The sequence below is a fragment of the Amphiura filiformis genome, unplaced genomic scaffold (genome assembly GCF_039555335.1).
Source record: "Amphiura filiformis unplaced genomic scaffold, Afil_fr2py scaffold_113, whole genome shotgun sequence".
In the NCBI taxonomy this organism is placed as follows: Eukaryota; Metazoa; Echinodermata; class Ophiuroidea; order Amphilepidida; family Amphiuridae; genus Amphiura; species Amphiura filiformis.
This window is the reverse complement of record NW_027305577.1, coordinates 76,984-94,477: the sequence shown is the minus strand read 5'-3', so window position 1 is coordinate 94,477 and position 17,494 is coordinate 76,984. Positions and strand designations below refer to the sequence as shown.

General features: G+C 35.4%; 1 protein-coding gene across 1 annotated transcript in view; it reads left to right on the top strand.

The window, feature by feature from the left end:
• The window catches only part of LOC140145008 (gamma-aminobutyric acid type B receptor subunit 1-like), a 65,120-nt gene that overhangs the window by 25,469 nt on the left and 22,157 nt on the right, over positions 1 to 17,494 (top strand). Inside the window, exons 2-8 of the mRNA XM_072166800.1 lie at positions 3,362 to 3,499; positions 4,391 to 4,561; positions 6,524 to 6,625; positions 6,840 to 6,905; positions 7,426 to 7,626; positions 9,611 to 9,862; positions 11,684 to 11,744. Coding sequence (XP_072022901.1) covers positions 3,362 to 3,499; positions 4,391 to 4,561; positions 6,524 to 6,625; positions 6,840 to 6,905; positions 7,426 to 7,626; positions 9,611 to 9,862; positions 11,684 to 11,744 — 991 coding nt within the window. The remainder of the gene's footprint in view (positions 1 to 3,361; positions 3,500 to 4,390; positions 4,562 to 6,523; positions 6,626 to 6,839; positions 6,906 to 7,425; positions 7,627 to 9,610; positions 9,863 to 11,683; positions 11,745 to 17,494) is intronic.

The following is a 17,494-nucleotide window of genomic DNA, read 5'->3' as shown; positions in this document are numbered from 1 at the left end:
CAGTACACTACTTCTGAAGCAACACGTCCGTAACATCTGCCGTGCTGCTTCCTTCGGTATTCACAAAATTGGAAAGATACGTAAATATCTTGATCGACCTGCCACTGAGCGTTTAATCCATGCATTCGTCACGTCAAGACTGGACTGTAACAATAGTTTGTTGCATGGTCTTCCAGCTGCTCAGATTGCATCATTGCAACGTGTGCAGAACGCGGCAGCAAGACTTGTGACTTTGACTAGACGTCGAGAGCACATAACACCAATACTTCGCCAGCTTCATTGGCTTCCGATCCAGGATCGCATTTGCTTCAAGATCCTACTCACCGCTTACAAAGTTCGCCATGGTATTGCACCCAAGTACATTTGTGAACTATTATCGGACTATACTCCGGCAGTAAATCTTCGCAGTTCTTCGCAGCTCCTCTTCAGGCCCGGGCCTCGCACCAAGACCAAGTACGGTGATCGGGCCTTCGCCGTCGCAGCACCCCGATTGTGGAACAACATCCCAAAGACAATCCGGGGTGCTTCATCGGTTGGCAGTTTTAAATCTAAATTGAAAACATTTTTGTTCAAATAATTTGTCGCCATAACATTATTTGCTGTGTGTCTGAAATATGTTTTGTTTAAGGTTACATTACTGTTACATTTGTGTGCATAAACTGTTGTTTTTAAAGGATATTTTGTTCAAATAATTTTCGCCATAACATGTCGTGCGCCTGAAATATTATGTTTTGCGTAAGGTTACATTACCAATGATCACTAGTAGTATATTTGTGTGCATAAATTGTTGTTTTTAAAGGGTATTTTTAAATAAGATTTCTGTGCTGGTCATAGTGTTTTATAAATTGTTTTTAATATGTATTCATGTATCTTGATATTTGTAAAACTTATTTTGTTATTTTAATGTACAGCGCTTTGAAACTGCGTTTATAGCGCTTTATAAATGTATTTTATTATTATTATTATTATTATCATCATCATCATGAAGACCTATATGATTCCACCTGTTCCTATCCAAGCCTTTAGTGACCTTTTCAGTAGCCTATTAATTATTTTGGAGTGCCTAAGGACAAAATTGGTAAAGATACAGTAAATATTTGACATGAAACAATAATGCATGCAGTATTAAAACTGAATTTACGGATAAGATGCATATAATATTGCTATATCTTCTACTTAAAAAATTATAAATATTGTATCAACAGATAACTTCATGTGAGATCTGAGAAGACTACTGAAAATATCAGCAGTAGATAGCACGTTGGTTGTCAAATAATGTTTGGTTATGTTTTTGCACCAAAAATACCCTTAAATAATGTTTTACTTTTGACAAACATTCGAATGATTTGTTTGAAGCGTGAAATAATTTGTGTTTTACTTTTTAGGGGAATCACAGATTCCTTTCCATTAGGCTTACAGTTTTACCCTTTGGAATGCAAAGAAAAAATCACGAATAAAAAGCATAGACGTATCATTCATACAAGATAAACAAATAAAAAGTCAAGTGGAAATAAAATGATACATAAAAGACATAAAACAGACACAATATTCTTGCATCCAGTTGTGTAGGCCTACGGTATAGTATAAGCCCAAGCACAAGACCGCGGGTCTTGGCTAGTCTTTGCGCCGGGAACATTGCGATAATGAGACGGCAACCTTGTTAGTACGGTAAACCATGAGGACCACAGCTTATGCACATCTACCCCCAACAGCCTATACAATTAAGTCGCCGGGAGAAAGGGACGAGGTTGTCAAGCGTTAAGCCTGCAAGGCCACTAAGACTAGGTTGAATTTGCGTTAAGACTCGGGCTTAGAGAGCGGGTTAGGCTTAGTAGCCTCAAGGCCACCTTAAGACTAAGGCTTACTAAGACTCCTGTCGGGAAACTCGCCCTTAGTGTTTTCACAGTTTACTATCTGATCCCTGTAGTACGACGATTTTGCTTTATTAATCAATGTGTTCCTATTATATTATAGGACCGCTCCGAATAGGATGTGTTTGTTGGGGGGGCGGATGGACATGTACGTGTGGCTGTAGGCCTACCACATTAACGAACTTAACTTACTCTTCGTGAGATTACGAATCGTAACACAAACAACACAGGTGGTGATAATGAAACCAGTAGCAAATATCACTTTAATCAACAAGATGGAACAAGTTTACAACTTTCTTTTTAATTAATAAAACAAAGCTTAGTTTTGACCCAGAGTTTAATTTTAAGATGCTAGTCGAAGTCAATTTATAACTTTGCACATTTTTTGGGTTCCTTTGTTTCCACTTGTGCACTGCCAACGTTCCCACTTCAGTTGACATTGTTGAATAACTTGCGACAAATTAACATTTTTGTCCCAAACACATAGCGTTTCACATTATACATGTTATTCGTATTTTACTAAAATTCAGGTAGAACTGAAAACCAAGCATTATCTTATCATTTAGATTCTAGTTTATATAACCTGAAACAAATTTTGCACATCATTGTCAACTAGAAGGGGGAAAATACGGTTTATTTTCTTTAGAGCCTGAAAGTGATGCCAACCATGTGTTTTCAAAGCTGTGCATAATTAATTAATTTCCCCCCAAAAAAATCATTTTGATATTTTTAGCGTCTGTCATAAGTGCTTTTATGTGTGTGATTGGATTCAGCGGCGTAGCTGGGATTTTTTCCAAGGGGGGCAAGCCTGTATGGGGCGGGGGCCCAAATCCACCAAATTTCCCTGTACTTGGGGGGGGGGAGAGGGGGCGGGGGACCAAATAGACAATTTTTGCTAGGCTGATTGATAATAATCGTATGGTATTGCATATCGTATGGATTCTCCATCTCTCTCTCCTCTCTTTTTTCCTCTTTCTCCCTCCAATTTTCCTCTTTTTTCCTTGTACTAGGGGGCGGGGGCCCAAATAGGCAAATTTTGCCAAGACAATTGCCCCCCTGCCCCCCCCCCCGGCAGCTACGCCACTGATTGGATTCACGGTAGCAATTCTGATATTCTAAATAAATTTGTATTCGTAAATGTAGCCTGATGTACCTTTTCCGGGCTTCTATCTTTAAAAACATGTAAGCTACATTGACAAAGGGTGTAGTACCCCTTAAAGAAGATGACAACACTCGGTTAATGTATTTGTGAACAAATGGTTGAACCGTTTATTGCACTCTCTTGATGCTACGTTCTTTGAATAAACCTGTTTTTATTGTCACTATGAGTTTGTTTTCAATAAAACCACGTGATTCGTGCTTGAAAATTATTTTTCTTACATATAAGGATTGCCGGAGACTTCCTTTAAAACAAGAAGTAAGCCAAGACAATTGATGCTAGTTCACTGATGTGAATAACCATAGTTTTATGTATTTCTTTCATGTTTCAGTGTGAAGCTGGATCTGGTTCCCGAGCGTTGTTTGATCAGTTATTTCGTGAACCAACCAAGATTATGATACTTGGTGGTGGCTGCTCTCCACCTGCGGAAGCTATTGCGAGTACGGCTCACTACTGGAACTTAATAACGGTAAGACAATGTTGGTCCAAACTGATTATATTAACCCTAACACCCAAAAATAAATTACCACAGAATACCACGATGAAAAATTAAGCGCATGCGTGAATCCCAGGGCCTGCGATGACGCAATCACCCTAAGTGTTATATGCTCACGAAGTCGGTGATCGCCCCTTTCCCAGCAAGTGGATCATAAATTCCAAACGTGGGGCGAGCGACGTATGAACAAGGCGGGGCATCATAATTTTGACAAGGGGTCTTGAATGGTCTGGCCATTTATTTCTATAGTCCATGGTCTGACCGTATTATGGCCAGGTTGAACTCCTAATTGTTATGTTCAACACATCTGCTTCCATCATGAGATGTTTGCTCTAAAATCATATCTATAATAGCTGACGTTACTTATCAAGAATATTATCAACATTGTAGCTGCTTGTTTATCTGTTTTCATGTTAACAATATTTAAATTAACATACGATGTTTGGTTTAGCGTGTCTGTTTATATGCACAGTGATTTTCATCACATGTTCTAGTGCAGTTTTGTATTACCATTGATCCTTGTTGTTTTTGCAGGTTTAGCACTTTGTGAGCCTTGGAACTGGTAATTTTGGCTATCGAACTTTGCTTACTTCCTATGCCTACATTTGCTGGTTTTGCCCCCCCTGCATATTGTCTAGTCTGTATTTTACTTGTTTCCCCACATCAAGTTGGTGTACCTTGCTCGTTTTCCTTTCTGTTGTTTATATTCAAGGTATCCTCTTGTATCATTTATTGATCCTTGATGTGTTTTGTGTCCTCGTCCGTTGGATTCACCATTACCCACTTTTTTTTTTTTTTTAACATACGAAGATTGTTCAATTGTTATTACCTTTCTTTGTTCGGTGCCATTATTTTCATATTCAGGTTGCCTATGGCGCTGAGTCCCCAGCTTTGTCGAATCGCAAGTTCTACCCTTACTTGTACCGTTCCGTGTCACCAGCTACCGTATATAACTACCTTCGCATTCGATTGCTAAGGGAATATGGATGGCATCGAGTAGCAACCATTCACGAGAACAGAGAGCACTTTAAATTGGTAAATTCTCGTCCATTTTTTAAATGTTCATTTTCGAACAAAATATGGTTATTTATTATAATAAACCTTAATTTGGAGCTATAATTAGCTCCTGTTGATTTATGTAATTACCCAGCAAATCTTTTCTGAACATTACTATATACATGGTCGACATGGTCCAGAGAGTAAGTCAACATTCGCTGAATCACAAGCATGGTTTACAGAGTATTGACTTATTAAAGGATACGCTTTTGATATCTTTGATGTAAGTTATGTAACATATGGTAGCCACGTCCACAGAGTTCTTAGTTCATAGTCTAAATAGACTATGCCATAGTCGAATTTTGATAAAAAATATGTTATTATTATCTATTCATGATGAACGCATTCCGTTGAACTTAAAATTATACTGATGTTTATTAAATATGTTAAATAGTAAAATGGTCATGAAGAGTTTATATAATTAGATCCAAGTATAGACTACTTTGATAAGATGATTATTGACAATAAAAGTTATCAAATGCAACATATCTTGCATAATTATAATGGCTCACATCATTACTAAACAATTCTGATTTTGAAATCTACAAGTTGATTGATCGCGAAAGCCCCAGTAAAAAATACGACTATGTACATTTGATTTTAAGCAGAACTTTACCCCGGGACTTTGGTCTCTAAAACATACTGTCAATTATACTTGTTTATCAATCCAATTTAACCGCAAGTACGGTTAGTACACGGTAGTACATGATGCGCTAAATGTGCGTCCAAACACCACTGAGAGTTTAACTTTCGCGCCACCACAAACGTGCCGCAAATTCAGGTCATAAGGATTCAGAAAATGTATAGTTTGACCTATCTACCGCTTATCGTTCTGAACATAAAGGTAGAAGGTCATGATTTGGGATACAGAAAGGTCAAAACAGGACATTTCGTCCGATTTTGATGAAAAGGGTCTCAAAGTTTTATAGCAGTCAAGAAAAAGAATAGTTTGCACTATCTAGGACATTTGATTACCTAGGAAACACAGCAAAATAGGTCACAACCAATAGAACTGATTTTATTTGTTGGTTCGTTTTACATAGGCAACAACACATCTCAGGTATTGCACATTTTTCCTTATTGATATTGTTATAACATGTCGAAGATTTTGAGACAATTTTTATCAAAATCAGAGGAAATGTTCTGTTTTGACCCATGTGCGGCCCAAATGACGACCACCGTTTTCTTGATAACTTCCGAACGAAAGGTATATATTTTCTTAATTCTTATGACCACAGGGAAATTTTGAAATTGGTTTAAACAAAATGTGGGCAATTTTGAATTTTATAAACTGTATAAACTTTGAGTTTGGAATTACGGGATTGCACAAATGGCTAACGTTGGCTAACACATTTTTCCTAATAATTGACACACTAGGAGAGTTAATGCAAATTCTGTTGCTTGTATCACTTTGGACCCAATTGATAAGTTAATTTGCATGACTATGCTTCTAATTTTGTAAACGTCTTATTAGAATTTTCCGCCGTCGTTTACATTTTTGTTTAAATGTTTTCTTTAAAATACACAATTCCAAAGAATTACGTCTGCGACATTTCTGATTATATGGCTTTATGTCTTCTTAGCATTTCTAATACTTTTAAACGCAGATATTAACCCAATTGTTTTCCTCAAAATACCAGACACTGTCAAGCAAATAATGTCGGTTTTTTTCTTAGTGTAATCAAATAAAATGGCCATTGTCCAATATTTTTAATCAACTTTAATCCTGCTGATGTAATGTAAAATCTGCGATGACATGATCACATGATACAATTGCACCTTCTAAATGCAATGTACCAATTTACATTTCTACGTAAATGCAGTCATACTTTTTATTTTTAGTTTGTTAATTTTATTGTAATATTACATTTTGTAGGTTTTACATTATGATTAATGAATATTGTGCAATATTGAGTTTAATAAAACTACTGGTTATTTTAGAGTATGGACCATATGCATGACTTATTGAAAGAAGCCAATATCACCTTGGTGACATCCGAAAGTTTCTTCACCAATCCCAGAAATCAAATCGAAAACATCAAGGTAAGACAAAAATCTGTCACCACAATTGCACATCTTAAATGTCCATACATGGGTGTGTACTAAATACATACCATCTACGCAATAATAGACAGCACAGCGTTAACAACGACAACAACAACAAAAATAGATATTAATATATCCGTAAAAATCGTAATAGCTCAATATTTTTGAGACTTTAACCGTCAATTTTTTCATAAATATCTTATTCTTTAAGAGAAAGGACGCGAAGATCATCATTGGCAATATGTTCGAGGACACGGCACGGAAGGTGTTTTGTGAGGTAAGGTCGAGAAGCTACCCACAATCTCAGAAAAAAATTGTTCGAACACTCTAATGGCTTAATTGGAACATCTTCTTCCAACATTGATTGGTGAGGAAAGGGAAGAGGCTACATGGAAGATAAATGATAAATATTGAGGAAACACTATTATAAATAGTTGATATCATTGGTTACACAAAAATGCCTGATAGCAATTGAACCGGAGTAGGTTTTGGCGGGAAAAGGTAATCTAACTTTACACAGGGTCATAATTTCAAACGTTAATTGGGTTCCGCAATCTGGGTCTTTCATAGCATTGGTGTCTTAATCATACACGATTCATTTGGCCAGACACACAAATAATGTAGCCGAAATAAGTTGTCCAGAATAAATCAAATTTGTGCACAATTTTAAGCACAATGATGAAAGCAAGCAATGTGTACCAACATGAATTATAATAAAATACAATTTGGCTCAATGTACTGAGAATTAGGGTTTGGTTTTTGTTGTCTTTGCTCTTATTTCTCTTAACCATACCCAGGCTTACAAAGAAGGCATAACTGGAAAAGGTTATGTATGGATGATGTTAGGTTGGTACGAACATAAATTCTGGGAGAAATCCAAACACGCTGAAGATATCATTGACTGCACAGCAAAAGAGATGGAACAAGCAGTTGATGGATATATCGGCATTACGGGGACGTTACTGAATGATCCAGCTATAAGTACAGTTGCAAATATAGTAAGATGCCATTTGGTAATGTTTGAGTATTCTGTTAATAATAATTACTATTAACGAGTGTATGTGTGTTCCATTATGTACAACAGCAAGGGAATTTATAGTATTTTCAATTAGAGACAACCGGACGCTACGGAAATCGCGTTTTATTTGGATCAGAAAGTAATTACCTAATAATCTAGTATTTAGCTTTCCGTACTGTGAATTAGAACAAGCATTTAAGTATTTATAGAACAGACCCATCTGTATATATATACTTCAAACCCCAATTAAAACGCCATAAAAACGCTGAGTGTTTGTTATCCTTGAGCAAAACAAATGAAACTAGTGGCAAATGGTGGTCATAGACCACAAACCTAGCTGGGGCGTGTTGGTGTTGTGGAGGTATCTGACACCTGCAAAATGTCCCCTGGTCATGAGGTTTGTTGTCACCGAGTTTGAGCCCCGTACTCCTTACAGATGTCCAGAAAATGCAATTCTAAGATTTGACCTCTGCATGACCTTTGACCTGACCCCTGCAATATGTTCCCCTGGTCATGAGATTTGTTGTCACTGAGTGTGAGTCCCATATCCCTTACAAATATCCAGAAAATAAAATTATAAGATGTGACCCCAAATAACCTTTGACCTGACCCTTCTAAAGTTTTCCAACATATTCCCCTGATCATTAAGTTTGTTGTCACCATGTTTGAGATCTGTACCCCTTACAGATGTCCAGGAAATGCATTTCTAAAATGTGACCTTTGCATGACCTTTGACCTGACCCCTGCAAAATCTTCCCTTTGATCCCAATTCTGTTTAGACAATATTGGCATTAAATACAGCCGATACAAATGTGCAAGTTACGTAATTGTAGGGTGTATCGTGTAGGAGGAGTAGCATTTTAAAGTTTGTTGCCAGAAGAAGAAAGAAAGAAAGAAAGAAAGAATCGGATAGAAAAACAGTACCTAGCTCGGGGGGTTGAAACCCCCCAGCTAGGTAAAGATACAGCTAGTGTTGAGCTACATAATACTATGTCTTTACACTGAGTAACAGTTTAATTGATTTTCCTTGAAAGAAAAGGAAAGAAACAAACTTCAATTTTAGATAATTAACATGTGTTTTCCTGATCCTGGTTCTCCACGAGCTCAAAGTCTCAGTTAGCATACGGTATCGTGAGAAAAAAAACCCGCAATGTTTTTTGATGGGTGTTTTAAATAAGGTGTACCTTAAGGGGGTACTACACCCCTGCCCAATTTTGAGCTTATTTTTGCATTTTTCTCAAAAATTACAGCATATTGGTAACAAGTAAGATATGTATATTATAGGGGCAAGGACTACACCTACTGCACTAGAAATTTTATTTCAGCACAGACAACAGTTGTGGAGTTGCAGTCAAAAATGAGGGAAAACCAATATTTGATCAATAAATCAATAACTACTTGCCTTGAGTTGCTGAATTTTCAGTGTAGTAGTTGTAATCCTTGCTCCTATATAATATACATATCTTACCTGTCACCAATGCGCTATAATATTTGAGAAATATGCAAAAATCGGTACAAAATTGGCCAGGGGTGTAGTACCCCCTTAATGGTGTGTTATGTGTACACATTTGTGTAGGGGTGTGCGACATAGTATACGTAGTATTTGTGTTGAAAAATAGAGAAGGGGAGGAGAGAGAGAGGTGATTGTGTTCGTAAATTACTGCACAGCGTTTACTACATAGATTATATTTACATACCAAAATAAAAACTGAAATATGCATTTTATTACTTTGGGGATTTAGGACTTCATATGATTCCGGCAGACTATTATATAAATCCTTTAAATTCTAGTTTTTCACAACTAGAAAATACCTAGTATGAATATTGTGCAACTGGTTATGACAGTCCATGCAATATTGGTATTTTATAACATTTATCAGCTTACATTGAAATCAAACCTCATTGGTTAAAAATGCTTTCCATCAATTTTGATTTTATTATTCTAATATTTTTCATAATGACAGACATCAACAGAATATATTAGTCGTTTAAAATTGAGGCTAACTCAACCAGAAAATCTCAAATATGACTTCAACCCCTACGGTGCCACCGGTTACGATGGCGCGTGGATAATTGCTTTGATGTTACATGAAGCAGCTCTCGTTCTTGAAGAAAGAAATGCTACTAAACGGCTAGAGGATTTCACATATAATGATTCAGAAATGAGAGATTTGTTTTTTAAAATTCTTGCAGATGTTCAATTTGAAGGCGTATCCGTAAGTTGAATTGCTATATTTTCTTGATTTACACGATCGATGACATGTAAGAATATCGAATATATTAATATAATTCAACTTCCAGAGAGACAAGCTGCTGACGAAACATTTTCCTGCTAACTGTGCGCAGATCTTTATATTTTGACAAAGTACAACAAATCCAACGGTTTATTTTGAAGGATAAAGCAACACAAACTTGCAAATGCATACATGTAATTAATAAAATGAATACAAATGGTTTCATACCAAGTGGTGTTTATGATACAAACTAAGGGTTTGCTTTGTAGCAATCTTCTTTGAAATAAACAGTAATACTTGTATAGACTATGCCATAGTCGAATTTTATTTAAAAAAATGTTATTATTAGTCATGATGAACCCATTTCGTTGAACTCAAAATTATACTGATGTTTATTAAAATTAAAGTATTCAATAGTAAAATGATCATAAAGAGTTAAAAATATCAGATGATTAGTGACAATAAAAGGAATTGAATGCAACATTATCTTGCATAGTTATAATGGCTCACTTTAATACTGAACAATTCTGATTTTGGAATCTACCAGTTTAATGATAGCGAACCCCAAAAATCCACTTGGAAGCTAACAAACAGAGGGAGTGCGGTGACTGAAAAGATCAGATACAGATGTGAAAATCTATCAGTTGCACGCAAATCAATATAAATCAGAGTTTTCAGCTTAAATGTAATAGCCAGTGTATGCAAAATGGGCAATTGGACTACGGAGAAGTCTAATACTTGTATGAATGAAACTTACAAAGAACAGCTCTTTTCAGAGCCATTTTAGACAAGATTTAGTCTACATGATTGGAAACTAATAGTTCTGGGCCTCCAACATGTTATAGCGTTTTTATCCTGATGAAAGCTGGGTTGAAAAGCCTGGGAACACAGTTACACTATGCTGAGAAAGCTTATATATAATTGGCATACGCGACATATTTGCGTCAATATGGTGTCTAAATTCTAATTACGGTGGTCATTTTGGACACAATATTGGCGGCCATCTTTAATTAAAACATGCAATTATTTTTAAACTAATAAAAGTGTGTTCCTGGTGACCAAAAACATTTCAGGTTTGCGATATTTACGTATTGATATAATGCATTTTGATTGAAATTCTACTTCTGGCGGCCATTTTGGACACCATATTGGCGGCCATCTTGAATTTCAAATATGCAAATAATTCCAATCTGGAAGAAAAGCGTTTCCTGTCAACAGATTCATACATGCCGCGGCTTCTTGGCTCTCTGTGGTGCAATTTTGGGTTATTATTTAATGGATTTTAGCTAAAAAGTCGCAAAAATAGGCAATGGCGGCCATTTTGAATTTAGCCCCACCCATTTGCTGCAGTGAAAAGAATGGCGCAAATACTTTTTATTTAAATGGATTCATACTTCAGCAGCAAAAATGCCAGCAGCGCCTTAAATTTCGACATAAGGTTCTGGACTATATAAAAGTATTTTTTGTTATGTCAATCATGCTGTTCAAAATTATTATACAAATTTAACGGTACAACTATTATAAACCGTTTAGAATGAATAAGAAATTGTCATTTTTTGTAAAATCAATATTTGTTATTCGTTTGGCAGTTCCGGCAATATCCTGTTCGATTATCATCACCAAAATGTGTAAAAAATAAGACATAACTTTAATGGTATTTCGATAATTGCTATTGATTAAGAAAGTGAAATCAGGTTAATGGAATTAATTGACCTTGAAAATTAATACTTTACATACACCTTTTCAAATGCAAATAGAGTGATATGAAGGATGCTGATATATTTTCTTAAATTTGTGATTCAGGGACCCATTAGCTTTATCAATGGTGACAGAATCGGAGTGATACAACTTGAGCAGTTACAAAGTAAGATGTGGTACCACAGACATGTTGGTAAAAGTTTGTCATACCCTGAATTACAGGGGCCTAAATACATCAACACAAATGCAAATCTTGCAGGGCAAATGCGTCTCTTTTATTCTTTCTGTACAATCATCGTCGTTAAAATGTTAAAGATAATAGCTGATAATGAAAAGAACAACAAAAACAAGAACAAGAAGAAAAGGAAAAAGAAGGTGAAGAAAAAGGTGAAGAAGAAGCAAAAGGTGATGAAGAAATAATAATAAGAAAGAAAGAAAGAAGAATTGTCCAACTTGTGGCTGTGATTATTGTATATAGTTTCTACTGTACTATTCTAATTATTTTTGTATTTGTCTTTCTATGCGTGGGGTGGATGGGTAAGGATGGAATATGGGCTAGCTTGGTATATGGTCGAATCCAACGAAAAGTGTACACAGCATGTTCAGGGCCATAACTTAAAAGTATTAATCAATTGGCATTCATTTTTGTATTGTGTTTATTCGCCTTGATCATACGCTTCGCGCCATATATAATAAGACCCCCTTCTGTGAAAAATTTAGACACAGAGACCCCAAAACATGCTATTTTTACCCATTTTTTTAAAATATTTCTTAAAGTATTTTTAAAAACGTCTAAATCAGTTATGAAAAGAAGTCATTGGATTGAATCTAAATTGATTTCCTGAAAGGCGTGTATTCAAAGATTGCCTGTTAAATTTTTCACATATTTGTACATAATTATGAATTTTTGTGATCATTTTTGAGTGGTATTTTTTACATTACCTACGAATACAATTTTTCATAGCACTAGATATATCTTTAAAAATGGAAATCACTAATAAATGCGCAATTGCTACAAGCTTTGATATGTCCAATACTGAAATGCATTGCATTCTGGCATCTTTATTATTGTGTTTACCTGCCAGAAATTCTAAATGGCACAAAGGTAGGTTTGGTAAAAAATATGCATTACCTCCGAATACATGTTAAAAGCTGTGTCATTTCCACAAAGTGAGAGAATAGTAAACAATAGTTAAGCAATAGGTGCAGGGTAATACACTCTTTATTTCTACCAAGTTTCAATAGCCTGCGTTTAAATATTTCTGAGATGTCAACAATAAAAGCAAGTATTCGTAGGTAAATTTCGGTAACCGAATGTTACCTACGAATACAATTTGACATCATGACAGTATTGTGAAACACCGCCATTCATGCCAATGCCCATATTGGTACATAACGAAGGCCTGTATGTTTGCTATCAAATCATACGTCAATGAAAGTTGCGAATTTACATACATGCCCACCATGCAAAACTGAATACGGCTTAATTGTTGAAAAATATGTACTGAAATAGACGACGGTCTGCTCATTTGAAAGAAAAATCAGATTCAAAGAAGATTAGAAGGGATAAATACTTGGATTTGTCAACTGTCATGTGTGCTTCATTTTAAATGTTTACCGACCTTCTGGTGTCTGAGTAATTTGTGTCCAAATTGATTTATTCGAAGGTAACTTTTGACGTTTTCGCTAAGGTTACCTACGAATACCATGGAAAAAACGACTGTTCTCATTGTCTCATGATCTAGACAACATAATGATGGACCCTGGTATAAAGCTAATTGTAGTTGCCCTCAAACGAAAGGCCACAAGACGTAACTGACTCCAAGATGGACTTCACAAGTCTGCAATAACGGTTTTAAGCGAGTTGTGTGCAATTAAGCAAATTAAAGTCACTTTAGTGCCTTTGTTTCTTACTTCAATACTCGTTCAACCGCTGTGAACCGACATTATTAATACATGATAGGGTCTAAAGTATCAATAAAGGCACATAAAGAAAATGATACATTCAAAGTGCTTTATAAAATGAAGTTTTGATTGGGATATCCACCAAAAGTCTAATTCTTACCTACAAATACTGAAATGTTACTTACGAATACAGCATAATACATGACATGTGTAATGAAGTGTCGCTACCAATGGAAATTAATTGTCAAAACTTTAAGCGGTACCCCAGGACACTATTATTACCCATATACGGATTCATTCAACAATTATTTATTATGTAAAATTGCTGATTAACTACTTGTATATCAAAATGAAGTGGTCAAAATCTTGCTAAAAGCATCAAAAAAATTTGATCTAAGGTAATAGCATTTATTCATTTGGACGTACCATCTGAAAGAGATCTAAAACTACCATTTTATTAATTCATTACCATAATAGCAAACTTTAAACCTCTAAACTCAATATAGATATTGTTAAATCGCTCATGTTACCTACGAATACCCGGGTTTGTTCACCTTTTCATTGTATAAAGCGTTAGGTGTATGCTTATAATTCCTAATATTCTTGAAAACATATATCCTACTCGTTCTTATACAATGTGTAAATTGATTCATACTCATTTGATAAATAAAATACAGAAACTGACCTAAACTTCATTTTCAAAAATAAACTAGCATAAATTGACTAAGATCATATTGATCGCGTTATAAAAATAAAAACAAATATTTTCTGGTTGAGCTAGCATTTTCCTGACACCCTGTGGTCTACATTACACGAAAAAAGCGTTAATGGGAATATTCCATTTGTTTTAGGTTGATTAGTATTGCGATAGTGAAAGCATCCTAGTGGTATTCGTAGGTAACATTGGGTTTTGATGTCACATTTACTATCACACGTCCTGGATTTATTTTTCAAGATTAGTAATGGCACTTTTGGTTCCTATAAGGCCAATATGTCATTAATCAATGGGCAAAAGGAAAAAATTGTGGAGACATTTTTTATTTCGGACTTTTATTTTTGGCCCGTGGACACTTTTGGTTGGATTCGACCATATATGTGCATAATAATACATTTTGATTTTGTAGTTGGTTGTTTGGAAGGTTGGACTCGACATGCCAACGATTGCTATGTGTTCATGGAGTCGCCATTGACGTGGATGGATGCAGAAGGTGAATGCGCCAAATTTGGAGCACACTTGGCGGTTTTTAGAGAACCAGGCGGCGTCGTCAACTTTATTAAATCGATCTGGCCTGAACAGCCAAGTTCATTATACTGGTAGGTACAGGGTGAGTAAAAAAAGTGCAATAAAGAAAAGAATCCATTTTTATTTAAGAACCGAGTTAAATGCTATATCCATTAGTGACCTTGTGTGAAAAAATCAAGGAATTAACACATTCCATGTCAACTCCAGGGATGTGCACCGCAGCACCTCTTCAATTTTTTTCTTTTTCTGTGTAGTGGTAGATATTGATGAGAAAGTACAATCCCGAAAATTTGAGCTTCATACTCCATTTCGTTTTCCCGTGGCATCAATTTGAAATTTAGGGGGGGTCAGTGTAAAAAATGTGTCGCAACGCGAAAGACGACGTTTGGAGGTCCATAAATGTATAAAGGGAACCCTTTACAACTTTAAAAAGTATGTATCCTGGGGTACTTATTTGTGTAGAATTCAAATCTGGCATTAGAAAACTTCGTCCATCAGGACCAACTTTGGGGTCAGAACTCCAAAAGTAAAAATAATTTTATTGTCCATTTTTTGCCAGTCAGAGCCCTTTGGTAGGACATTACTCTTATCCAATATGGAGCGTATTCGAATAATTTTAGCTGAGATATTACCCATGCAAAACCCCAATTGTACATTTTTTGTACATTTTGACCCCCCCTGAAAACCAATGTCAGACATACCACCATCAACTTCAGGTATGTTGAAGATATGTCCTTGGACATCATTTCTGAGAGATATTGACTTTGGGACTCGATGGCTTCAACATCACTTAGGTTTGCCTACTCCATAGAGTTGTACACATTTTTGATTTCGCATATATAATGACCTATGTACAACTCTATGGAGAATGCAAACCTCACTGATGTGTTGAAGTCATCGAGTCCCAAAGCATCAAAATGTCTGACATTGGTTTTCAGGGGGGTCAAAATGTACAAAATATGTACAATTGGGGTTTTGCATGGGTAATATCTCAGCTAAAAGTATTCTAATAGGCTCAATATTGGATAAGAGTGGCAAAAAATGGACGGTAAAATTATTTTTACTTTTGGAGTTCTGACCCCCCAAAGTTGGTCCTGTGTGAACGAAGTTGCATTTTCAGGGCCCTATATCTTTTAAAGTAAAGGAGTTATAAGTTTTCTGATGCCAGATTTGAATTCTACACAAATAAGTACCCCAGGATACATACTTTTCAAAGTTGTAAAGGGTTCCCTTTATACATTTATGGACCTCCAAACGTCGTCTTTCGCGTTGTGACACATTTTTATGCTGACCCCTAAATTTCAAATTGATGCCACGGGAAAACGAAATGGAGTATGAAGCTCAAATTTTCGGGATTGTACTTTCTCATCAATATCTACCACCACACAGAAAAAAGAAAAAATTTGAAGAGGTGCTGCGGTGCACATCCCTGGAGTTGACATGGAATGGGTCTACTTTTTTGTTTTGTTTTTATGACACATTTTATAGCGATACCCAATTTTAATGTTTTTCCAAGAAACATCTCAAATGTGAATGTCAGCCCACTATGTGTAAGGTAGATTTGGAACAACTGCCATTTTCTTAACCTCATTGGCATTGAAATAAAATGGAGCACCCAAAGTGTTTTTGCCCTTGGTCTTGTTTAAGAAGAAGAAACATAATTTTGTTGTTATTTTCATTTTACCTTTACTTTAAAGATGTTTATTCTCTATCAAAAACATTCAAATTTGTAGGCGGATTTTTTCGAATGTCGACATGAAATGCGCACAAATTGAAGTCGAGTGAATTATAAAATATCCAGTAAGTTGGACATATTGGGATTTAAAAAACTGGAGTTGGAGTCGAGTGAGGTATGCAGGACTTAAAGTAATGTTAGAAAGTTTGTTTGAACAGAAAAAAAGAAATTAAAATAACGCAAAATTCAACCTTATTTAAGTTAAAGTCAGTTTCAGAGCTGGTGCCTTTATTGTGCATTGTGTGCTCTCATTCAAAATACATGGTACCTCGTTAACAAATAATGAAATTGGGTATCGCAGCAAAAGGAAAAAATTAAACGGTAGTTGTGATTCACTTCATTTTTTCACAGAAGGTCACTATTGAGTGTGGCATTTATAGAAACTTTCAACGTGGTTCTTACATAAATATCGATTCTTTGCTCCATTGCACTTTTTTTTTACTCACCCTGTATAATTATTTCATAATTAAAAGCTTATTCAGTGATCCCGGCGAAATTGTATGAAAATTTAAATTGTGTATAAATTACTATTTAAGTGAAGGATAAATCATAAAATTGGGTATTTTCGAAATGAAAAATTTGGAAAATTTCCGACAACAGTTTTAAAACTTTATGACATTTCAAAAACTTTATAAAAATATTGTTGTAGTGTGTTTTCATACAAAACGTTTTAAAACGATTTCATGACCTTTATATAACCCGACATTTTAATGTTATTAAAACATTTTTACTTAAACCAAAACCCAAAATATAACTTATCTAAAGCGTTTTAAAAACGTTTTTGTGTTTGCTGGGTTTCCACAGTGTCCATAATTAAAGTATATGCATTATACATGTAGTAGTACGTTTGATGTGTGCATTACATTGGAAATTTTTGAAATACAGTCTGTCTAAAATTTTTTTGTAAGTGTACAGCGCCCTCTTTGGCAATTAGAAAATACTGATGTGACATGATGCTTAATCAACGTCAAGGTAGCAGTCGTAGCTTTTAAATACCGTTTGTTTTATTCATTTTGGTTTCGGCAATTCAGAG